The following is a 25,940-nucleotide window of genomic DNA, read 5'->3' on the forward strand; positions in this document are numbered from 1 at the left end:
CGGAGTGAGTTGGCATTTAAGGGGCAATAAACATAGTATATAAAGATCAAAAAAGGTATAATAAGTGTGCCAGAACAATATACTACTTTATTAAATAAGATAGATATAAAAATCAAACGAGTAACATATAAATTCAGATGTGTTTTTTGGATACCTTGGAGCCTGTGTTGGTCTTATTGAAGACAGGCAGAGTTCCAGTGATCACCAGGCCGAGCTTCTACAAGATCAAACATACAACATATTCAACAAATGTCAGGCATTTGAGCCAATTATTACAGTCAAAATCCAATCCCGTCATAAATATACATAACATGTCCCGTTGTGTTATTTGTTTTTGTACAATTTCTCATGATTGATGACATTCATGTCTCGTAGGCATCACTACGTCATTGAAAAACCAGCAACTACAGCTTAAATATAAGATTTTCCCAGGCAGACACATTTCAGTGCTGACAAGTACTAACAAAAGCTGACAGTGTCTGACAGTATCCAAACCATTTGGCTGCCTTTATCAGTTCGCTTTCTTATCTACACTGTTGCCTAAATGGATATCTTGACAGGAGCTGAAGCAAAAAATGCCTTCATGCAGCATTTTTTTAAGTAAATTTAAACTATATTTTCTTATTGCTGGAACAGTTGTGTTGACCAGGATGACCAGACAACAAAAAGGCTTATCTGAAATATTTGAGATGATATAAAACAGATTTTTGCAGAGTTCTGCGGGATTACAAATGACAGTATCTCTTCTTTTTCACGTATCGGAAAACATGCAACATACCAGAGCGTCCAGGTAGACATTGGTCCACTGAACCTGTTTGGCCTTTCTGTCAGCTTTAACCATCGGTCTGCCCAAAACATCCAAGTACTCCTGCCAAGAGGGAGAAAAGACCAGTAGTTTTATTTGCAGCCTGCACATCAGCTATTCTGCCACAAGAGGGCGCAACACACAAATGGTTCAGTGATGCAGGAAGGAGTTGAAAGACAAGGTGAGATGCAAACATACTGTATGCGATTATGATTGAATGTGTGTTTACCTGAGTGTTTATCCTAATGGCACCTATCGATGGGATCTCATAGTAGTAACCTAAGGCAGAGGAATATGTTTGTTACAAAATACACTGAGAAAATAATATCCAATCAGATGAGATAATTTCTCCTACTGAAATTTAAACAGCTCAAACGGTCACAAAAATTGACTACACAAATTTCAATGTGTAAAAAAAAACACACTCAAAGTGGGTTGACGGGAAAGTGCTTCATAAACTAAGCTAAAATTTCACAGATACCATTTTAAATATTCATTGTCTATGATTTTAAAAAAAAGTTTAGAGCAAATCACAATTGATTCAGCAGAAAATACCTGATGATTTGAGATGAAATAAACCATATATGGCATTGTAATTGCTATAATTGTACTTGCATTGCACATGTATCTATATATTTATATTGACCTATCTGCAGCTGCCTACCTACCTACCTACCTACACACACACACATATATATATATATATATATATATATATATATATATATATATATATATATATATATATATATATATATATATATATATATATATATACAGCCGTTCAAAAGTTTGGGGTCACCCAGGCAATTCCATGTTTTCCATGAAAACTCACACTTTTATTAATGTGCTAACATAATTTCACAAGGGTTTTCTAATCATCAATTAGCCTTTCAACACCATTAGCTAACACAATGTAGCATTAGAAGACAGGAGTGATGGTTGCTGGAAATGTTCCTCTGTACCTCTATGTAGATATTCCATTAAAAATCAGCTGTTTCCAGCTAGAACAGTCATTTACCACATTAACAATGTCTAGACTGTATTTCTGAAAAAAAATAATGTTATCTTCATTGAAAAAAAAAGCTTTTCTTTCAAAAATAGGGAAAATAGTGTGTATATATATTTATTAAGTATAAATTATGACACTTAGGGCTAGTCTGTAGGGTTTTTGATCATACGAAATAAGCGTATAGGGATATTAACTACACATGAAACATACATTTTGTGTCTGTCAACTACACATAAGTACCCTAAATAATAAAAAAATACTATACCTTTTTCTATGTAAATGTAAATCAAACTATGAATAATAATAATAATAATAATAATAATAATAATAATAATAATAATAATAATAATAATAATAATAATAATAATAATAATAATAATAATAATAAGAGAAATATATTGACAATAAAGTAAATAAGCTTTTGCTAAATTTACAATAATACAATACTGTCAATTTACCTGGGCACCATAAAAATAAACTTCACATTCCTATTACAGCTAATTGCAATATATTTTTTTCATTCTACAGTAGAAAATTCAAAGCAGGCAAATGAATTGAACACGACCTCTAATTGAATCTTGTACCTTTATTAGCGCAGGCCATCCACTGTATTGGTCCTTTGTCGTAGTTGTGCTGACCTACTGAAAATGTAAAGATGCGAACCTGTGAAGGGAACAAAGTAAAAAACCTAAATGTGGCACAAACTTCTGTATTCTACACCAAGAACTTTCTGTGTTTTTAAGGTCCTACCGCCTGCTTTGGGTTGTATTTCTGAAAGATCTCCTCTGCTCTCTCCTCTCCTCCGTCAGTAAAGAGCATTATGATCTTGTTACAGTTGGCCCTGGACACATTCATCTGGTTGACACAGGGGCAAAAAAAATCAAGAAAAGCAAACAACAACAAGCTCTGTTTGCTACACGCTACAGAACTGGTTGCATAGAACAATTCAGCGGCTCGTTTGTACATATGCAGTTACAGGGGAAACCTGAGTTGTTGCACTGATCCAAATAAAACCTGCAGCATTTGAAACAACCAGAAGAGGTCGACACACGCTCACTCTTCATGAGAAGCACACTGGGATTGAGTTGTCAGTATGTTTTATGTTCCATCATTTTCATAATTAATTAGATAAAGTAAATGAGGATAAACTCAATCAGACTGTAAAGTAGATTTCCCAGAGCCTCTGGGTTTGTTTGTATAATTCCAGGGACTTTGGTGGATTCAGTAATCAAATACAACAGACTGACTGCAATGTCTTCAAAGTTACCTCACGGAGACTTTACCTGAGCAAGCTGCTCAAAGGCGAGCTCAAAGCCACCTGTGTAGTTGGTGATACCCTTAGCTGTGATGTTCTGCACAGCATCTTTCAGAATCTTCTTGTTCCTCACGTTGGCCTGCACCAGGTTCTGAAAACACGCCGCGTACGTGGCCTTGTCGTTGAACTAGAGGGAAGAGGGAAGGAAGGGATGACGGGAAGTGGAGGGAAGGCACTTGCACATATTTTCTACTAAATATGTGGTCTTTTTTTCCCTTCGTTGCAGAACCATGCAGTGTCCCTTAAACATTCAGGATCGTCTAAACATTTTAACAAAGTGATTAAAGTGATTGCATTTCAAAGAAAATAAAAAAAAACAAAAAATAACCACAGTAATTGACAACTGTTCCACAAACTGTCATGTGTGAAATGAAATCAGTTTTAATCAAATCTGCACAGACCGAAGGGAGCTATAGGAGCAGAAGGAAGGATAGGCAGGAGAGCAGGTGGGGATGTGAAAACAGTGGCATAAGGAGGTAAAAAAAACAAACAAAAAAACAAAAAACCAAAGAGCATGATTATAGAAGGATTATGCCGTAGAGGCTGACATTACTGTAACTGGTTAAATTACATTTACACAGCTCTACATGTGAAGCATCTTCAGGTTAATATTGGTGAATAGTTAATGTGGAGGAACAGATGGAACCCAATCAGCACATGCACACACAAATATAATCACACACACACACACACACACACACACACACACACACACACACACACACACACACACACACACACACACACACACACACACACACACACACACACACACACACACACACACACACACACACACACACACACACACACACACACACACAGACACACACACACACACAGAGCATCTATGGAGGGTTGGGACATGCCTCATTAATACCCAACATCTGTTTTGGCCTTGACTGCACCCCTCCAATCATGATCGTGTCGAGGCAGACAAACACACACGCTCCAACATGTGAAAACTCACAAAAAGTGCACAAATTCTGCCTTTTTTCCCCTCCCTGCTCAGTGGAATTCTCAAAAAAAATGTGGGAGACAAAATAGCATAACTGGTACTTGAAAGAAAAAGACAGAAACGGTGTAATCTCTGAACCACAATGACAAGGGCAGCTGCAAAGGGAAGTCCTATCGAGCTGACTGGCAGTTTAAGTGAGTTGTCAAAGCAGCAGTGAGTGTAATAGAGGCAAAGTGCCCCAACTATTCCAGGTGCATTAGTCACGAAATACCTGCAATGTTATCCACTGAAGCAAGGAGAAGTGTTACGGACAGTGAATACATCAAATTGGAGAACAGCTTTGAAGAAAAAAATTACATAACAACATAAGGAACGCAAAAAGATGAGAATGCCATTTTCTCTCCGTCTTCTCAGGTTCATGTTTTTAGAATACCGAAGGAAGCTTCTGCATGCGACGACGGTTTCCAATTATTCAACATGTTGGCAGACGCTTCGGGGCATATGCTGCCAAGACATTCGTCCTCTAAAGACACACTCCTACACGCACATACTAATATAAGCCACGTTGAGTCTGAACTTCATCGAACTTATAATACACATCTTAAAATATCACAGACACAGTAATATGAAGCTCAGCAGAACAACATACTGTGTGTGGGCACCGACTATATATATATATATTTGTGTATGTAACAAAAATTACTCCAATTGTTCGGTGCTACCAACCTTGTCGCCATGCTAATACTGTGAACAACTCTTTTTAGCACGCATATAATCACACTCAAAGTTTGCAGTGTTTTAATATAGCATTTACACATTTAAAAACAAAACATTGCAGCATTTTGATTTACATAATGTGTAACAACAAATTATACCATAGGAAATATAAACACTGTGTTCAGTTGGTAGACTTTCTATTAAAGGCCCGCATCAGGTGATTTTAGTTTTACCCTTGGGCTTCAAAATTTTTGAAAAATAGACCTTCTCTTTTATAGTTTTATGCTACATATTCATCAATAACAGGTAATAAACTATGAAAGGCTTGACTGGCTCAGCTTACACATCAAAGGTAAATTTTTTATTTCATGTGTTACTTGTTGTTTGCTAACCCTACTCTAATCACAGTAACAGAGTTGCTCATCCATGCTAGTGTTAGCTTTTTCTCAGGAGTAGAAGCTAGATATTTAGCTAGTTGTTACTGCTGACCAAGCGGACAGACTTACTGATGTAAAAAATAAATGTTGCAAAAATATGAAAAGTAGAAGAGAGGACATAGCTTTTTCCATTGGACAACTGGAATACGCTGTCAGGTCCAGCGTATTGTGTGATTCACTGTTTTCTTCTTCTTCTCCCCCCCTGCTAAAAAGGCCACGCTAACAGGGTTGTTGTGGGACACATGTTCCATGCATAATAAATATTATTTAAAATATTATGTCGATTAAAAAAAGTTCCCACAATTACAAGAGACATCAGTGAAAAAAATACCAAAAAAGGTGATTTAAATTTCATTTTAACAGTTTTATTTGAGATTCCATTTGGTCATCATCGGGGTGGGACAAGAGAAAAATGGCATTTAAGGGGCACTCCAGACTTATGTGGTATTTCAAAAATATTTTCAAACATTCTTTTCTCCTGGTTTTGTTTTAGATTTGGTCTCAGAACAAGGAAATTTACACAACTGCATGTTGTAGTATTTTGTACATGGACTATTTGAAATTTGATGGGTGGGATATAAAATGTCCTCCAATTGTGGACTGACCCATATTCTAAAAGACATATAATGACGAAAATAAGCAGTTAATGTCATAGCTGAGCATTTCCACCCTAAAAAGGCAGTGTATTGTTGACTGTCTTACAAAACTTGGATTCAAACTTTCGGGATTTCATATGCCGCAAACCTAACAAAACTATTGTATCACTATTTGTTTAAAAAATTGGTTCCTGTTTCAAAACTGGACAGCCAAATTACTCCAATATTAAAACTAATGCCTAGTTTTACTGTGCTTGAACAGAATCCTAGGTGAGCTGGTGTGCTTGAGTTACAGCAAATATGAATAGATGAGTGGAGAAAAAGGCAAAGACTTAACACATCTGTACTTTTTTAAGGAAGGAATGGTACAGAGTTATATGTAAGTCATTTTAAGGCAGGAAGTACCTACTGTCATGGTAATAAACTCGTAAATAAGTAGTTTTCACACACAGAATTAAGTAGTAGTAGATTCCAAAAACATCCAATAAATATGTCTACAAGCAAGCTAACTGAAAAACAAATACATAGTCCTAAGCTTAAATAGCTTGTAAATATGTATGTACATGCATTCTTTTCCCATTCATTGAGATTTTTAGCTATTTCCTCATTAAATAAATACTTAAGAACTCATAACAATTAAAATTCTACTGTCTTAAAATATTGAGTCATTCTTTCTTTAAAATTGTACAAAAATATGTATTTCAGGTTCATGTAATAAAAGGGGATATAACAATTAGCTGTAGGGTCAAAGAATTTTAGTCACATTCTCTGGATAATGAGGTGTGTGTTAGTTTGTGAGTGAGTGAGACACCCTGGTGTAGTCATAGCAACATGCTGGAATTAACAAGGTATGATTCATTTAGATGTGCAGAAATTAAATATTCCTCTATTTTATTATAAGAGTTTGTACCTTCAAAAAGTTTCAAATGCTTCTGCATGCTCTTCAGAGTGAGCTGGTTGCCCTCAATATCCTGATTACACTGACGCCTGACTTCATTAACTTCAAAGGCCAGTTCACTTAGCTGATTTGAAAGCACCAAACACAAAAAACACACAAACCACTGCTTTATTAAGGGAAGTGAAAGAAAATGTAATCAATGATTAATCTGGAAAGCAAATTCGGAAAGTAATTTATGCTACCGGCCATTTGGAGAGAGTGGAGGAAGGATAAAGAGAAGGCAGATAAGGATAAAGGAGATTTCAGACAAAGTGCATCCACATCCAAGTACAGGGTGTATCCTGTGCCAAATACGAAAGTAACTGGAGTGATAAACTGAGTCGAGATGTCTGCAGCCAGAATGACCATCTGTGTGCTGCATGAATACCAATGTTGACCTAATAAACACGAGTAATTTGTGTCCATTTTGAACATTAAAACAATACATGAATGTAAATGTGATATTTAGTAAAAAAGGATTCATGACATTAAATAAACAGAAAGAATGATGGTGGAAAAAAAAGACAAAAATATTAGAGAGTTGCTTCAAGCCAACATTTGGGATGATGTTACATTCAGCAGCTGTTTAGCTTAGCTTAGCATAAAGACTGAAAACAAAGAGGAAAAAGTTGAATAAAGAAACAATGACTGAACATCAGAAATCATACACATATTAAGGGTCCAATGAGCATCAGTTTGGCCAATTATGAGGTCCGATATCAACCATGAAGAATAAATGTTGAAAGTTCTTCTTTGCTAAAGCACATGTAAAACATAAATTTAAAAAAAGTTGTTCTTAATTTTTCTACCAAGACTTTCATTTTTACTAAAAATGTATATCGGCTCCAAATATCAGCTATCGGTCTCCCATGATTACTAATAATCAGCATCGGTATGAACCCTGAAAAAATCCTCACCCTAACTGGTCAAGGCAGATGCCCACTCTCCCTGAACCTGGTTCTGCAAGAGATTTTCTTCCAGTTAAAGAGAAGTTTTTCTTCCCATTGTCACCAAAAAGCTGCTCAAAGGGAATTGTTGAGATTTGTTGGGTCTCTTTCATTTTGTCACATCTTGATTGATATGTGAAGTGCCTTGAGGTATGTAGGATGGATTGGCGCTATATATATATGAAACTGGACTGAACTGAATAGAAAAAATATGTCAGTGAGCAAAAAGGCACATTCTACCTTAAATAATTCCTTTCTGTCTGGTTAACATACTGTTCCAGTAGTCAAAGTGTGCACCACAAAAGTAATCATATCGATTTAAGTTATTTCTGACACACTGTGTTTTAGGAGCACCGAGATCCAATACACAAACACTGTAGATATGTATGACATGCAGCGTGTGAAGAGTAAAAATATCTTCAATGTGAAGGAGCATCGAAAGGAGCCAGCTAAGGTGGTTTGGGCCTTCCTTTAAAGGGATGGTGTTTCACTGGACATGTGTGAGATGGACGACTTCAAGACGTAGCTAAAATACTTTGTGAAGACAAACCTAAAGTTGAAACGTTGACATTTGTCCATTAAGAGTCCCTGTCCTTAGTTTCACTGTTTGATACTTTCAAAGCAGAGTACTTTTTTCTGTTCTGTGCACTCAACATAAGTATTTTTTAGATTTCAAACAACATTTCCTACCTTCAACTATGCTCACTAAGCGGCAGACAGAAACAGAGCTTCATGGTTGCCTAGCAACAGCATAAAGCGGAGGATACCAGCAGCGCCAGTAAAGGCTGAAAATCAAGTTAAAGTGATGCTCTTTGCATCTCAGACCTAATTACATCCACTATGATTGTCTCCAATACGTCTTTGAGACCACTCACAAATTCCTTCAACTGTGGGAAATTCAAAAGTGCGTTATTTTTCTTTCCACAAATGATATCACTAGGAAGCAGAAATGCTTTAACTGACCAAGCGATGGAGCTTAAAATGATGACGGATGAATATTTCCTCCATCCCTGTGCCAGCAAAACTTTGAAGCCTGGGATTCCTGCAGAATTTCAATTGGGCGAGCAAATGCTTTTCCATTACATGCCATTGATTCAAAGTGTGGCTTATAAATGCAGCATATATTCATTTGTCAAACTTATCATGTGGCATTTCAGGGCTTGGCCGAGCTATGTTGTGCACCCTCTATTAGTCATACATACTTGGGTTAAGCTCCGATGCTCTGAAGATGCTTTTCTCATACATAAACACATATACTGTATATTCACACATACATACTCTGAGCTAAGATGAATGTGCACACAAACATGCATGCATCCCTGCACATATGCAGCCACAATAAAGAGCCATCCATGTGTGGTACATTATGTTACTAAAAAGGTCACGGTCATCTTTCAACCGATGACTCAAGCTGAGGTAGAGCTACTCAAACTGCCAAGCCACATATATGTCCACATTAACATTCATCAATGTGTGTGCCTGGAAATTCAATTCAGAATCAGCAACAACTTTGCAGAAAAACACAGTTTCCAACTGAAGTGAAGACTGAAGTTTGGAGTATTTCTCCAGTGAATGCTGAAAGTGACAGTCAGTTCAGAGTATCAGCTACGTGCATACTCACATAAACCACGTTCACATAGTCGTCGTCGGAGAGGGTCTCCAGCATCCTGCTGACAGATGTTCTGATGAGTTTGAGGGTGAGACCTGAAACACTCCCACTCCTGCAGTTTGGAAAAACAGTGTGTGTTTTAAATCAACATCAAACATAAATCAAAAACTAATCTGCTGTCATTAGGAATCTAATGTATGGATAAATATGTCACTTAATTGTTTCCTGCAGGTAAAAGGCTAGAAAAAGAACAGAAATTGGAAAAATAAGAAGTGGAGTTCCTTTAACGTTCTTTTCTCCAAAGTGTAACGATGGGAGCTTTTAATGAGCCTCATCAATCATCCATGTGCCAATTACCAGCACTGTGTTAAGAGCTGCAAGTGGACAAATTTAGTTTTTCATTCATCATATTGCGTGGTTATTTAGCACTGGTGCTGTGCCATGACTGTAATTTATAATGAAACATCACCTGAGTGGAAATATAATCCCTTTGACACTAGAAAGAACGTACAGCTCCACACTTACAATCTCATGTTACTGTGTGCGGCACACACTTCTTGTACGGTGTAAAAGTGAATCCTTGTCAATCCTAAGACAAATTCACACCAATTTAAAAATGCTGCTAAGCCTTTAGAGATTGGCTGGCATTATCTGATCTTTTTGTATCATGATGAACTCCTTCTTATTGAATGTATTCTCATTGAGGATGTATATTATTGCACATACACATAGTACAAAAATTACACAAGAAAATTGATGTATTTGCTGAGAACTGTTTGCAGGATTAAAACACATTTGTTGGGTTATTGGTCATTTAGAACATAAAGGTGGTGTATGTAACCTTAACTCAAAATAAGTGTCCATTTTCATGGCAAGAAAGAAACTTACGTAAGGTGTAGCTATCTGACACATTTTCAGGGACAAAAATGTATCTCTGTTGCAAGAAGAATAAGCTGGTTAGACAAGAAACACTTATTAATAGGACACATTTTGCTCTTTTCATATGTATGCATAACAATAATAAAAGTACAGAATTCTGTGAGGCTTGTCCTTTAATCCTCTGACAACCTAAACGTTCCAGTAGGTTTAAAAGGCATGTGTCATTTGAACAAAAAGCTAAAATTATATCATTTATCCGATCCAGAAATTGTAAAAGCAGTGAGAATTGTTGGATTCTCAGCTTTCAGACAGTCCTTGAACTACTCATCAGTGATGGGCCATTTGTTGAGGAAACTTAACCAGATCTAAGCTGAAAATTATGAAATTGTATCCGAATGGATTTATTCTACATTTCTCGTTGAAAAATCTGCCAATTATGAATTGCTTGCACTCAACGGATTCTGTAAAATACAAAAAATTCTGAACTGGGCTGAACTGCAGGCTTTGTGTACACAGAGCAAATAGGAGACAAGTATAGAGCTAGATAAAAATATGAGTACTAAAATCTCTATAGTATGTACAGCCACCTTGTTTTTAGTATTCTGAACACCTGAGAGCACTTGGAAAAAGTTTTTTTTTTTTTTTTGCAATGTCAATAATCAAACAAGTTAAGCTTTTGTTTTTTTCTTGTTTGGATGGTTTATACCATTATAACTTTGTAGTAAGTAAAAAGACATTTTCAAGTTCTCTTTCCTTCTAGCCATGGTTGTACTGTTTCCACAGAGGTGCAGGACTTTATATTGCAGTGGAAAATGCCTACAGTGCCTACAGTGATTGAAAATGTAAAAGGAGCAGGCAATGCTCAGAAACTCCTTCGGGTTCAGAGGGTTTATACAGCTGAGTATAGTAAAATTAAGATGTGTGCTTTGTTGCCTTAAAAACGCTCCATGATTTCCTAATTTAATCAAAGACTGAACTGCTGTCGTAACAGTTTTTGCTTCAGAATCCTTTCTGAACACCATCGCTCTTCTAAACTTACATTTTTAGGGCATACATAACAGGAATAAATAACTGGACTGTGAATAATGAGATTGCCCAGTGTGCTGACTGCGTTGTGTTTGTCAGTGTCACACGTGAACACAACGCAACAGCGCCCAGCGGGATGCGGCCAGTCAGAGAGTTAGCATCAGGGGCTTCTGGCGCGCAAAAGTAAATAAAATCTGACTGTAATGGATGAATCATGCGGTTGTCACTCACGCATCCACCAGAATCAGCATGTCCTTGGGTGACGCCGCCCCCTGAATGTACCTGGTGAGTAACAGGAGACACAAATACACAGGTCATGGATATTGAGCAAATGCAGAGATGTACATGTGCACAGAGGTGGAAAAACACACCCACAAATAGAAATACAGACTGTTAATACAATGCATGAATGCTTTTTCTCCCCCACAAAACTCAAAGACTGAACCAAATTTCAAACTGCACATTTTGTAGTTTCATCACATTCATCTTTCTTCTCTTTGAGCAAGTAAACAAATATCACTTCATATCATCTGCATGTAAAATCAATCAGACCTTTGTAATCTTTAATTGCTCCTCTCCTTTCTTTAATAAACACACAGTTGTGTGTCTTTGTGTAGAGTTGGAGTGCTCAGTATCTGAGCTAATACAATTTAATAACATGCTTAAAAGAGTATTGGTGGCTTCTAGCCAGATTTTAATCATTTCAGGAGGCTAATGAAGCTTTTGTATTGGTTCCCCTTTGATCTGCAGTCATCATACTGCTCTGATGTGTTTGTCTGAGTGGGCTTGGCTTTGCACATAGACCTGGATTTCATTGTTCCAAAATGTGTGTAAGTGTGTGTGTGCAGATGTTCTTATGCAACATGCAAACCTAGTTTTTGCAAATAAGTGCTTAATATGACAACTGCACAGGTAGAAGGAACAATCCACATGTCTGCAATCACAGACACCAGAGAAATGAGTGACAATAAGACGCTGCCACAAAACTGCACATCCCATAATGAGCAGTTATACTCACCATGGTCGCCTGCGCACGTCGTAGAGATCAACTTCGTGGGGTAAATTGCTGTTGTTGACCCAAGGAGATGCTAGAATTCGGTAAAAAGAAAAAGTGTTTCATTCACATTAAATTTTAGTTGGAGGTGCTTGGATTAAACAAGATTTTACATCAAATATTACTTCCTGAGGTAGTTGGATTTGGTTTCATTTGACTCCTTAAGTATATTCTTAGATCTTAAAATATATATTAAGTTGGCAGTTTGGTGCACATTATCTTTTTTTTTGTCAAGAAAAAGACAAAAGATGAAAAGATAGGTAGCATTCTTATGGCTGTGCATTAAGTATGCAGCTGGAGCAAGGATCCAATTAGCTTAGCTTAGTTCATCCTAAAGACTAATATATGGGTAAAAATGTGCCTGTCTCACTGCAAAGTTCAACCTTAAGATTGGATCAACTTTTAAAGCTCATTAACCAGCACAATGTATCTTTTTTCGCCAATCTTAACACAAATCAAAATGTAAAAACAACAACAACTTGCAGTGTTTAACAGGACTCGCTCGGATTTCCACAAGTCTTGTCGCTGTGCGTTTGCCAGAGAATCAGCAAAGTCTCTGAACCTAACATAGAGCCAGACAAGCTGTTACAGTTTTGAGCTTTTGCGTTAAATTAAGCAGAATTTAACACTTCTTGGTGCTACTTCGATACTGCACAGCCACGAGAGCAACTATGATCCTCTCGTGCTCTTGGCAAGAAAGCTTGTGTGTGATATTCCCCATAATGTTGAGCTATTTCTTTAATCCAATCTTTGCACTACAGCAACATGTTCTCATGCCCAAAGTATCAAAAACTGCCACTGGTGTATCAGAGAATCACACAAGGTGTCTTTTAGCATCTGTGCCACCGATCACAGGTCACAGTCACAGGATTTTCAGCTAAGAGATTAACTGAGGTCTGTGTACTGTATTAGATCACAATTTTTTACTTTTGTTTTATTTTGTGACTTCATAAACATTTTTTTCTATCAAAGTATTACATATTTTATCAATCTGATCAAAATTTGTTGATTATTCAAAACGATCAATTTTCATCCAATAAAGCAAAATCTGTATTTCATTTAAGTTAATGTTATTTCGATAAACTATATGTCATTGTATGATGCAGCACAGTATGAAATGTAAACGATAGTTTAAATGGCAACTCCTACATAATAAATAAGAAAAAGGAGGTTTCATTCTGTAAGAGTACAGTGTAAGCAAACCACCTTTTTAGTCTGTCACAACTTCAAATACAATCTTTTCAAGCCTTGAATCTGTGCTTACTGCAGTTGACCAATAACTGAAACCGAAACTGACTGACATCATGACACAACAATTACAGCCATATTGAAAAGAAGAAAAGCGAAAAAGAAAAGATCAGTGCCAGCATCATTGATTATACTGACTAATCCTAACAGCTGTAATTAAGGCACCAAAACGACTAGGTTAGGTTTAGAAAAAACATGGTTTGGCTTAAAATAGACCCTTTCTGAACATTAGGCACATGCCACAGAGCAAACTTCTGGTTGACTAAAAAGGAGACAGTGGTGGCACCAGCTGACACAGTTTCATAGATCAGTCTGACTACTAAGGTATAGAGGACAATTCAAAACTTATCTGTGACTTTTCAGATACATTTTGAAAACAGAGCAAATTGGCAGTTAAACATTACGACAGATACAATGGTCATGACTAAATACACATACACGTTTTTGAAAAGCTGATTCATGACCTGCTTCTCAGCACAAGGTCCGAAGGAGACCTAAAAACTGTGTTGAGGAAAGTCTGCATGCGGTTGTATGCATCTGTCTGCAGTATGATAAAATGGCCCTTTGGTCTCAACCTTGTGTTTCCATGACTCACTGCAGGACAGTCACAGCCCTTTTCCACCAGGTGCTAGTTTGGTGCTAGTGCATAGTTGGTTCAAATCTTGTGCCTCCTAAGAACTAGTTTGCTTTTCCGTTGGCAGGGAGGCAAGTTAGAGCCCCGTCATTGCGTCACCGTAAAACGTCAGTACGTTACTGCATGTGTAGCCGTTCAACAATGTTACACCGTAAACAAGCAAGTGCTGTTCCTGACTTTACAAGCCTACATTGCAATCCAGAAACAAATAGCCAAACTGTTAGCAGCTACCTGTCTTCATCATAGTCACAGGCAACGCCAACTATGTTTGAGAAGACAGGTAATTGTCAGAGATGTTTTGATTCTTGCAGTGAACTTGTTAGCGTTAGCTTGGTGACTTAGCTTCGGCTATGTTTGCATCCACTACATAGCGGTTAAACGCAATAAGTTGATAATATCTATGTTTATCTTTATAGATGATCTTAAGGTTAATTGTAAGACTGATGTCAGTTGTTGCCTGGGCACATCTGCCATCACGCTACCGGCGTCCATATTTACCGGTTTTCAAAACACTAACACTAAACACTACTACTCTACTTTCTGCCATTGATTGTTGGTCACTGTAACCCCACCCCCAGCCCGTGGTGTACTCGGTTCTTAACTCTGGCCCAGCAAAGAGTTGGCGCCTGAAAAGCACCAGTTTTTGGAGCCTCGAGCCAGTGCTTTGTTGGTGGAAACAGAAAGAACTGGTGCTCAGTCAGGCACTGGCTCCGAACTAGCACTGGAACCGGCTTTATCGAAAAGGGGCCTCAGTGGGCTGTTGGTGTAAGCCCATTGGCTGCTGGGCTGCTTACCTGGGTAGTACCGAGCCAATCCAGTGGCAGAGCCAAACACCTGCCAGAGGAGTGAGGGGTCTTCCTCTTTGTTTTTCCGGAAAACATCCTCCAAGGCTTCTGTCCAATTTAGCTCATTCAAAATGATGGTAGCTGGAACACACACACACAATCACACACACACACGCACGCACGCACGCACGCACACACACACACAGAGAAAGAAAGATTAAATGACTCATATTTGTACAGAAGTATAAAATCATAAAAATTACACAAGCACAAAATGTCAAGGCTTTTCAGAAACGATTTTGTCTGAAAAGGCAATTCTGAAAAAAGAGAAACCATGCTTGAAAGTCCAACACATGCACGCACGAACGCAGGCGCACACACACACACACACACACACACACACACACACACACACACACACACACACACACACACACACACACACACACACACACACACACAGAGAAACATAGATTTGGCAGCATTCGGCTCTTGACATTGACGGCTGAGACCAAGCCTCCTTGCTGATATTGAAACTGACTTCAATCTGCAATGATAAGATATTTCCGTTTTTTTTTCCTTTTCAATTTTTTTGTGCTCTCAAAACACACTCCAAATTCTGCAGCAGTGGAAAGTGATCAAAAGAGAGAAGAAAGGGGAAAGAGGACAGACAGGAGGTAAAGCAGAGTGATTCAATTTGATATTTCTGGAATAAGACAAAATCGTCTTTTGGGTACTCAGTGGCCAGACATACAGTAAACGTTTTGTTTACCTGTTTGTCTGCAGAAGCTCTTACTGGCTTAATGCTCCAACAATCTAGTTTGATCCAAAAAGGCAGTGTCCTGCCTGCAGAGTAGGCTGCATGTCAAAAAAGAGGCTGTGCGTGACTCATACTTAGATGTGTGTGTGTGAGAGCAACTGGATTAAAGGAACAATGAAAAAAAAAACAACAACAAAAAATATGGAACATCAGGGCGAGACAGTGGACAGCTGGGAGATCCAGGGTCTGCTGAAGAAACGTCATGTGTGACACATAACAAGAGGCTGTGCAGTAAAAACCGAGTTAGACAAGCTGGTGTGATGCAGTTCTAACTATAGCTCAGTCAGAGAATTATATTCAGCAGGAAAGGGGCAGCAGAAGTATACAAATAAGAGAATGTGCGAGAAGGAATATAATTGAACGTATTTGACTGACACATTTGCCTGATAAAACCTTTTCAGCTATTACACAGTCAGGTCAGTACACACAAACTCAAATTTATGCTTCTAATTACCATATTTATTTGTCTTTACCATCAAAAATGAAGTGCAACATTATTATTCATAGTGGAAATTAACTAGGATGTAAACAGGCAAATACCCAAAATTAGAGCCACCAGCAATACCACCAGCTATGTGAGGCTAAAGGTTAGTAAACACAGAATGCACTGAGTAAATTCTGCCAGCCTTATTGAACCTAAATTTATTATAAACATAAAAAGCTAGTACTTGCAGCTTATTCAACAATGTTACACTGAAATGTTAAGGTGGACCAGTGTGCACATTCCCATAATCGTATGACCTCCCCTGATAGAACTACATCGACTCTAGATTCTAGCACAAGAACAACTGAGAAATATAATGCAGAAATGTGAGTTTACCATTTTTAGATGATATACTATGTTGGATGTTGAGCTGAGATATGCAAAGTTGTGTTCGCAAAGTTTCAAAGTTTACACTTGACTTTTTTGCCATTCATCTGAAGAAAATGCAGCCACAACAATCTTCTTTCATTTAGTGAGAGTTAGTTTGGAGCCAACCAACCAGCCAGCCAACCAACCGACCGGCTGACGAACCAACAAACCAACCCGCCAACCAACCAATCATCCGAACAACCGACCAGCCAACCGACAAACCAGCCAGTCAACCAACCAACCAACCAACCAACCAACCAACCAACCGAACAACCAACCAGCCAACCGACAAGCCAAGCCAAGCCAAGCCAGCAAATAGACCAGCTAACCGACCAAACAACCAACCAACCAGCCAGTCGATTAACCAACCAACCAACCAATTAGCCAGCCAACCGACCAACAAGCCAGTCAACCGACCAACAAGCCAGCCAAGGGACCATCCAACCGACCAACCGACCAACCAACCATAATAAAGCTGAACTGTAAAAAGTACACTACATTACACAATATAATAAAAACTTCCTCTTTTACATCTCTGAAAAGTACTGATTACCAAAACAATATTCATCGCAAAATAAAATCAGGAAATAAAATCCTTCAAAAATACTATAACACAAGTCTAGTTTGATTAACAGATGATAGTGTTTAAAGGCTTACTGGATGCAAAAACACACTGCACAGTGGTCTGTAATATTTGCAGAATGGATTTTACAACTCTGGGACATTATTACATCAGCAGCAGCTATTTCATGCTTTGTCATGACTGCTGCAAGGTAGAAATTCAGCATCATATTACAAAGTAATCTGCAGAAATGCTGCCAGTGTTTTTGTGAGGCATCTTGTTGAATGACATTATGCATGACTATAGCCAAAGTCGAGTCTTGTTTAACTTTTTTGGCTAGAGCTCTGTGTGCTGGCACCACTGTCTGTCTCCATTCAAATGAGTCAGAGGTCTGATTTATTTATTTTTTGTTAGGTTGTAATTGGTATGTTTGAATGTTTTTGCACATATATGCAAAACCCAAATGATTTCAAAAAAGGATTAAAACCTGTTTTAATTCAGTACAGTGAGTATTGAAAGTGCAACCCAGAAAAACAGTGTACTTATAGTGATGTGAATAATAGACGCCATGAAGCCTAGACAAATATTATTGTTTCTGTCTGACCCTTCCTCTTCCCACCGTGTTTTCTCTGCTCTCAGGCTTCCTCCGGCTCGTTCCCTTCCTCACAACTACCTCTTTCTATCAAGCTCTATTTCCTTGCTTTGTAGGATAAAGGGAGAGTTTAGGCAAGGTCCTAAATGGCTCCCTGTGGTATTGTAGAGAAAAGTGTGTCCCAATGATAAGTGGTGACAATTTGTTCAGGCCTGATCTCTCCGCTCCCAGACGATGGCCCTTAATGGATTAGTTCTGCTGGTATCCGTGACATCAGTAACAAGAAATCTCAGAGTAGCAGGACCTCATACAGGAAGCATTGGTATTTTCTCCCCCGATTACTGCTCACACTGAAATAACAAGTGAGGGGCATTTTCATTTATTTCACCAGCTGCCACTGTGGGAAGTCGATATAGTGACCAAGCCCTTACATGATTTGTGTGCATGTGCATACATGATGAGAGTCCAAATAAATAATTGACACACAGAGTGCGTCCTCACTCTGTGTGTGTGTGTGTGTGTGTGTGTGTGCATTTACGTGTCTCGTTTGTGTAAAACTGACAAACCCATTATAGTTTCTCATGGCAATTTAGATGCACACACACACAAAAACACATACGGAACGGAATGTGCAGGTCAGACGCCGCTGATGAGCCCTTAGCAACAGTCTTATGGCATTGTGAGACAGTGTCCTCTAATCTCAGCCAAATACCGGAACAAATCACAGTTTCAGTGTAAACAGATCCATCTCTGTGCTGATGTTGTTGTTGATGGCTCGAGGTCACTGCGATGAGAGGAAGAAATGAGAAACAGCGCTGTAGAAATATGAGCGCTGGTCAACTCTATTTGTCAGGGGTGGCATCACGTCCTCGGAGACTTTGGGTGGGGGTCGGATATGCGTGTTTGTTTGTCTGCATACTTAGAGCAACAAACATGGACATTACAACTGTCTCAAGAAAATTTAGCTTTCAGTTCAGATGAGATAAGGGAAATTAAACAATTTAATACGTGTAGAAGGAGGAAAAAAGGGGATAAAATGAGGTAGACAAGGAAGGAAACAAGCAATGGTTTTCTTTGTTGTCAGCTGGCACTTATTTAAGCACCGGTAGGGCTTGACGGTGTGATTTCTAACCTGTGTGTAATTTAGGCAAACTATTATTTGTTATCTAAAGCATTTGAAAAAAAAATAAATTAGATGTGGATGGTCTTGGCAAAAATAAACGGGAAAAGAAAAAACAAAACCAGGAAAACTGCTGTTTAAGAGTGTTCATTTTTCTATTCTAACAGTTAAACTCCTGTTCTGCTCATTGATTAAACCCCTAAAAACTCATCTGTGTATCAAAGTTAAATAGTTTTTTAGTTTACCTGCATATCTATTAAGCTCCCGCCTCTCTTTCCATTCACCCCTCATTCTTTACTGCAGCTCAAGCACACCAGCTCACCTACAACTCCAATCAAACACTGTGAAACTACTCTACTCTGCACAACAGCGAGTTGTAATAGTGGAGCAATTTAGCCATACATGGTCCATCTGGAAACCAGTTCTGAAGAAGAACAAGAATATAGAAAGCTCCACCCTGCATGTTGACAGGATTGGTTTCTTAGATTTTCGAAATAAGAAATCACAAAAGTTTAAATCTGTGTTCTTCAGATGGTCATCGAGATATCGTAGTTTCAAAGTGTAAATGCTGGACTACAGTGATGACAGCTGATTTTGCTCATGATGTGTCATCTAGTACATTAAAAAACACCATATGAATATGTTAACAGATAAAGAAACTAGATTTTTCCTAGAGCTGCGTAAATGAGAAGCACACCAAAATTTCTCCATGCATCTTCACAACATAGGTGCTACTAGAGGCTTTTAAAACACAGAGCCATGTGGTGTATAGCAGCTAACATGCTACCAGGTGAAGAGCATGCTGGGATTAGTCAGGCACAATAGCTCCAAAAGCTTCTTTACATGTTGTCTGTTTTATGCCACATTAAAGGTTGGATAAAAACACTTTCTGACTGGGTATTGCAGGACTCCATTTGGACTCATTTGCATGGCACCACCTGGGATAACTGGGTCTTCGCTACAGTAAAATGACAAGAATTAATAACCCACAACAAGGACTGAAATATTATTGTTTCAGGTGATAAAAAATTCAGAAAACCACAGCAGTCTCATCAACCACACAATTCAAACATCATACAAGAAGAGATGCGAGCTAAAAAAAAAAAGAATGAATCCTGGGTCATGAAGACATAGGGACTGAATATGGAAAAGAACATACAAAATAGCCCCTCTAAGGCATGCAGATGCTTTAAAAAACAAATCAAACGGGATTCTGGCAGTGAGCGATGAGGGTGATGGATGTGGGAGGTGATGAAGGAGGGGAGGGGAAGCTGCACAGTGCCATGTCAAGCGACACCCCGTGGTGTTCCCTGTCATCAGCTAGCTAGCTGGTGGCTCGAACCGCCTGTGCATTTCAAAGTAATTACATGGTGGGGGCTGAAGTGGTGAGAACCTGTAATCATCATATCAGAAGGGGAACTCTGCTCAATGATACTTTGCTGCTCACTACTGATTGTGACGGGAGCACAAACGCATCCTTTGACAGCATGGATATCCACTTTAGCTGCACACACACAATCACATCATCACATTTTTTTGCCTCGATTGTCAGAAATAAAAACATATTTATCAATTACATACACACAAAGGACAATGTGACACTGGATCATCGGTATTATGGAAACACATCTGATCACCAGGTTGATCTTTTTGTTTTCCATAAAAGCCAACAAGATGAACCACTGTCCTTTTTTTTATCTATTAACTTTTGCTTACTCAAGATGAACAAATCCCAGCTACTGTTCCCTGATTACATTATCTGGCTGAATGGCACCATCAGTGGGTGACTATGGGTGTCAAATGACGCAGTGTGTTGAGTCACAATGCCGGGCAACCACTGACCGAGCAACAACATAAAGTGGTAAATTTGAATTTGTGTGAAGTGAGATGTGGACAAGTGAAAGAGCTTTGACAGAAAGAACGTAAAAATGAGGGAAACTTCATTTCGGCTGTGATTGCACAGCTGCTGGAGATAACACATATTATTTTACTGTGTTCTCCATTTAGACCTGAAAAACAGGATTTTTTGAATTCCAGGATTAAAATTGGGAGAAATAACGCTAACAACAATGATCCGTAGCAAACTGATCTGAGGGTAAATTGCTAAAATAAATGATGTTATGTTCACACTATAACTAGGCAAAGTAAATAATAATAAAATATCTGACATCAATCAAAATAAATCTTTTTTTAATGAACAATTTTTAATAAAGGCCATCAGAAAGACAGGCTTATTTTGGATTTTAAAGTAATCACACATACATAACGTAAAAGGGATATGACTGCTATGAGTTGGGGAAGGAGCACATATAAAATTTGTTTCTACAACTGAACTCTTTTATGGTGATTTGCATCTGAGGCAAGTAAAAAAATTAAACATCCATCAAACAATTTTCTTATTGGTATTGATAAAATGTCTATCGCTATTATTTTATTGCTCAGGACTATTTCACAATAGGAGCAGAAAAGTTAGAAAAATAATGTTGTCAAGTCAATGATGAAGCGCTGCTCAAGTGTTGAAGGAAGTAAAAGGAAGTGGAAATCATGACGCAAAAAAACAAGACTGGTTGATTGAGCACTGAAAAACATGACACGGCGACAAGTGCCAGCCATCAATTTATAGCTTCATATCATCAACTTCCGCTAAATTTACTTGTAGCTAGTGGCTTTTTCATGAGTAGTCCAAACACGCCATGAGCATCAAACACTGTACGATGTGTGTACACCCTGGTGATCCTGACTGGAATGGACTCAGTTCAGCTTAATCTATTTATCCATGAGGCTTAAATGGGGCCAAACAATACTGATGCCATCCCTGTCTTTGTAAACACGAGGGCTGTCAAAATTATCGCATTAACGTGGCTCAATCCATCATCATGATTAATCTGATTAAAAATTTAACACAATTAATGAATCTGCAGCACAGAATGACTCAAAATCCCTGAAACGTCTCTGGCAACGCATTTTGGGCAGTTTGTCCAAGTAGATTTACTGTCGCGCATGTGCAAATGGGCAGCTGATCCGGTAGTGGCAGAACCAAGCAACTTGAAATGGAAGATGGTAAACAGTAGGGCCAAGCTGATTTATCGGCCGACTGATTAAATCAGCCAATTATAGCCCTGGACTTTGGCCGATTATACGCCGATATATTCTAAATTTCTCACAAAACAGTAAACGCTGTTCAATGTTGGAGTCACGCAGAATGAAGTCCTTGCGCCATTTGTCCAAGACATGGAGCGCTGAGTACAATCAATCCTTAGTCCTCACTGCTGTCTTCTCAGTAACGTACAGGAGTAAACTAAAGCCAGGCAACGTTACAGGAGTGGGCTGAGCCGACAGGTAAGTTTATATCGACGTTGTGAAATTAACAACAATAACTCAACATGTCTCTCGTTTCAGTTAAGCGAAAAAGCTAAAGTTGAAATGATTGACTTTACTGTCTGTCTTCAGCAACTGTCATGATGTCACTCTTAGTTATACTTTGTCAGAATATACTAGAAGATGACCCAGGCTGTAACAGCAACTCACTGTGTGTTGTTATGGAGGAACATTAGTGTCAGACTATTTGTGGCCATTATAGATTTAAAATGCAACTCTGTCAAAGATGACATGTTTTGACATCAAAGAAAGGTCACTGGTTTTTATTTTGGTTCATTTGAGTCCTGACTTCATGGCAAAGAAAATAATGGAGTAGAGAAAATGTGATTTAATGTTCAAGGCCATCAGAGGGCTGCAGAAATAATGTTTTACAGTAACTTCACTCATTATGTTGCTTATATACAGCATACATACCTCTAATTTGTAGCAACAAGAAGTACAAAACAACATGTATTTCATAACTCATTTATAGATTTACTTTTTTTAAAGTTATATAATTTCCCAGAGGTTTAATGCTTTATTGCATGTTTTTGTACTTGAAAATTCCTCTCTGTTGTAAAGTTAAACAAATACTAAAGGACAAAGCATTGTAAAACAGCAAAATGTTCTGCCTGTAATTCATATCTGTGCTGTTGTAAGCGTTAAGGGACCAAAAAAGAAGATTTTATTCAGTATATATTTTTTTAAATTGATCGGCCAATTAATAAGTTAGCGGAATTTTCTTCTGCCAAATATTGGAATTGGCATTGGCCTTAAAAAATCCATATCGGTTGGGCCCTAATAAACAGCATGTTGGCCTTCTCGGTGGGAAATTTGAATACAAAAAAAAACCGACCGACATCCAGTAATATGCACACTCTGCAGGAAGGAGTTTTCTTTTCACCGAAGCACTTCCAGATTAAAGTACCACATTAACGTGAAGCATGTGTTAGTCTGGGATTCGAACATGAACCTTTAAAGGTGTTTAATAAACACCTTAAGTGCATATATATTTTCTTCTTTCTTGAGTCTGTTTGCACATGCAAAATGAACTGTGATTAATATAGATTAAAAATGAATGATATTTAATCGTGATTAATCTAAATTCACCCACAGCAACCATGTGATTAATCTAATTAAAAATTTTAAACACATGAAGTGGCCAAAGAACTAAAAGAAAGAAGCATGACAATAAAACTAGAGAAGGATAAATGTTCCTAACACATTATTCTACTGAGGTGTGTGTGAATAGATGAGGATGTCACTGGAGTAAATTCCAATTGTAAATATAATGAGTAAATGTGTGAAAATCACTCAAAGTGATAAGAAAACGTAGTGACATGCAGCACGCTCATATCTGCTGTGACCAGGGCTAACGGATAAAGACATACGGACATTGTGCTATATTTATTTCTGAAGTCAAAAAGGTGAGAAAAGTCCTCTTTGTAATCTCTTAGAAGTGTAATGGAAAAGTGAAATGAGGTTACCAGATAGAAACTGTTTTGCATGGAGAAGATTCCAAATGTGAATCCCAATCAGCTGATTAGAGCATCGCGGGAAGGCATCCAACTTGTCGCAAGGACAGCGACATAATGACAGTGAGACGAGGAAGGATGCGGACAGAGTGAGCTGTGGATGGAGATACCTCGGAGTTCGGCTGCCAGCGCTGTAAATGAAACAGCACGTGTATCGAGTGGCAGAAGAGTGCAAAAAGTAAAGAAAATCAAGTGTATATGCTGTGAGCTTCGCCACAGGGACCGTAACACACACACACACACACACACACAATGTCACAGTATCTCAGCGCGTCACTGTGTGTGCATGTCTCGGGCTGACAGGTGCCACACAGCGTTGATGCAAACGGGCATCAGACGAGCCTCGGATCTCCTGCCAAGGCCGCCATGCTCTGCTCTCATCTCCTCTCATCGCATCCACAGCAGTCTGCCTAATGAACGAGAAGACATGCGTACGCAGCCATGAGATCCCTGTACAGTACAGTAGGTGCATACGATGTGACACACACACTCTCACACCCCAAGTGTTTCTTCTCCTTCTTCTTCTCTCACACAAACAAACTGATTTGTCTCCGGCGCGCACGCACGATAATGAATCCCAGTTTGACCACCCACACTGGATCAGCAGGGAGAATAGATTCCAATCAGCAGGACTAATGCGGGGGAGAAAGACAGTAGCACATTTGTCTCCACGCGGCGCGCTATTAATATGCTTAATAAAGTGGAGCGAGGGGGATGTGGGAAGAGAGCGTGGCGTGATAAGAGGGGTGAGGTGAAAGGGTAAGAAATGGAAAGGAGCAGGGTAATAAAGAGGAGAGGGCAGCGTAAGGGAACTCAAAGGTGAAAAAGAGAGAAGAGGTTGTGGAGAAAGTGTAGCGCGATTAAAGAGCCGGATGATACATTTCTCCTTCAGTATCAATAAAAGCCACAAGGACACCAGCCTTGTCTAGACAAAGTCCCATAATCAAGTTACTGGTCCTTCCTCCACACAACAAGATAGAACACCAGGGCGTGTCTTAGTGTGTGTGTCTGCGTCTTCACACACACACACACACACACACACACACACGGATACACATCGCCATGGTAACACTGACAGTGCCGGCCAGCCAAAGAGGCAGCGATGTGGCAGCATGTCCTTGGAGAGACACATAGAAAGAGACAGCGGAAGCAACAACACCAGCACGGCTTCACTACTGTGTTAACTCCACCCAGACGCGACCCTCCAACACCTTCATGTGAACACAGTATGTACACACAGCACGAATGGAGGCCAAGAGGGCATCAACTTAGCTAAGTAGAAACACTGAAAACTGTTGGAAAAAGCTAGCGCAAGTTCAGAAATATGTCTACTAGGACTTCTGAAGCTCGGTAATTAAAGCAGTGCTGGCTTCGAGGCATTTCTCTCCTCAAATTATGCACAGTTACCCAGAAAGACAGCAGCAAGAAGACGGGAACAGCCATCCTTGCTCCAACTCATATTGCTGTTTTTACACTTTGATATTATATGCAACAGACAAAAGAGATAAAAAAGTGTTGCCGTTTAACGGATTTCGCAACCTCTGGACACAGCTGAGAGACGCTTCCAGCTAAGTCGGCTGTCATTTCACATTTACAGTACAGTCATGTATTGATCTTAGCCTTGGCAAGAAAGAGAATAAGCATATTTCCACCCAGAAATTGGACTATTCCCTCATGCACACATGCTGTGCGAGTTCATCCGCAGTCTAGCTAAGAAGTAAGAAAGAAGAGGAAGGATAAATGAAAGAAACAAGAGCACAAGACAGACTGATGACTCACACTGGGAACAGCCCCCTCTTGCAACACCACAGCACACAGAACCCCCTCCTCCACCACCCCTTTCATCATTATAGCTGCTGCTTGTAAAAATAACTGAGTGCATTTGGCCATTTGGCGATGACAAAGATGTCTGTACAGTCAGAGGCCTCAGAGGCCCGTCGCTCTGCACATTTATAGTCCAAGTTATGCCGGAGTGCCTCGCTGCAATAAGGGCATTAACGCCATGTGAGCGAGTCCGCTGCATTTAGCAGACCCTCTGTGAAGATCATTACTGAAATTGATATTGAATGCTCAATCAATGCCTATCAATGCCAGGGAGGCTTATTACCTCAGGCATAGCAGGAAATGATTTAACTGTTTTGA

At 38.9% G+C, this 25,940-nt stretch overlaps 1 protein-coding gene across 2 annotated transcripts in view; it reads right to left on the reverse strand.

Moving 5' to 3' along the window:
• cacna2d1a (calcium channel, voltage-dependent, alpha 2/delta subunit 1a) overlaps positions 1–25,940 on the reverse strand; it is a 121,950-nt gene that overhangs the window by 32,088 nt on the left and 63,922 nt on the right. For both annotated transcript variants that reach the window (XM_055006822.1, XM_035945000.2), the window contains 10 exons: positions 14,969–15,100; positions 12,257–12,326; positions 11,470–11,520; positions 9,346–9,445; positions 3,101–3,259; positions 2,568–2,672; positions 2,402–2,480; positions 1,035–1,084; positions 779–868; positions 155–217 (listed from right to left, as the gene is read on the reverse strand). In XM_055006822.1, coding sequence (XP_054862797.1) covers positions 155–217; positions 779–868; positions 1,035–1,084; positions 2,402–2,480; positions 2,568–2,672; positions 3,101–3,259; positions 9,346–9,445; positions 11,470–11,520; positions 12,257–12,326; positions 14,969–15,100 — 899 coding nt within the window. The remainder of the gene's footprint in view (positions 1–154; positions 218–778; positions 869–1,034; positions 1,085–2,401; positions 2,481–2,567; positions 2,673–3,100; positions 3,260–9,345; positions 9,446–11,469; positions 11,521–12,256; positions 12,327–14,968; positions 15,101–25,940) is intronic.

This window comes from Amphiprion ocellaris, chromosome 21, assembly GCF_022539595.1.
Source record: "Amphiprion ocellaris isolate individual 3 ecotype Okinawa chromosome 21, ASM2253959v1, whole genome shotgun sequence".
NCBI classification, from domain to species: domain Eukaryota; kingdom Metazoa; phylum Chordata; class Actinopteri; family Pomacentridae; genus Amphiprion; species Amphiprion ocellaris.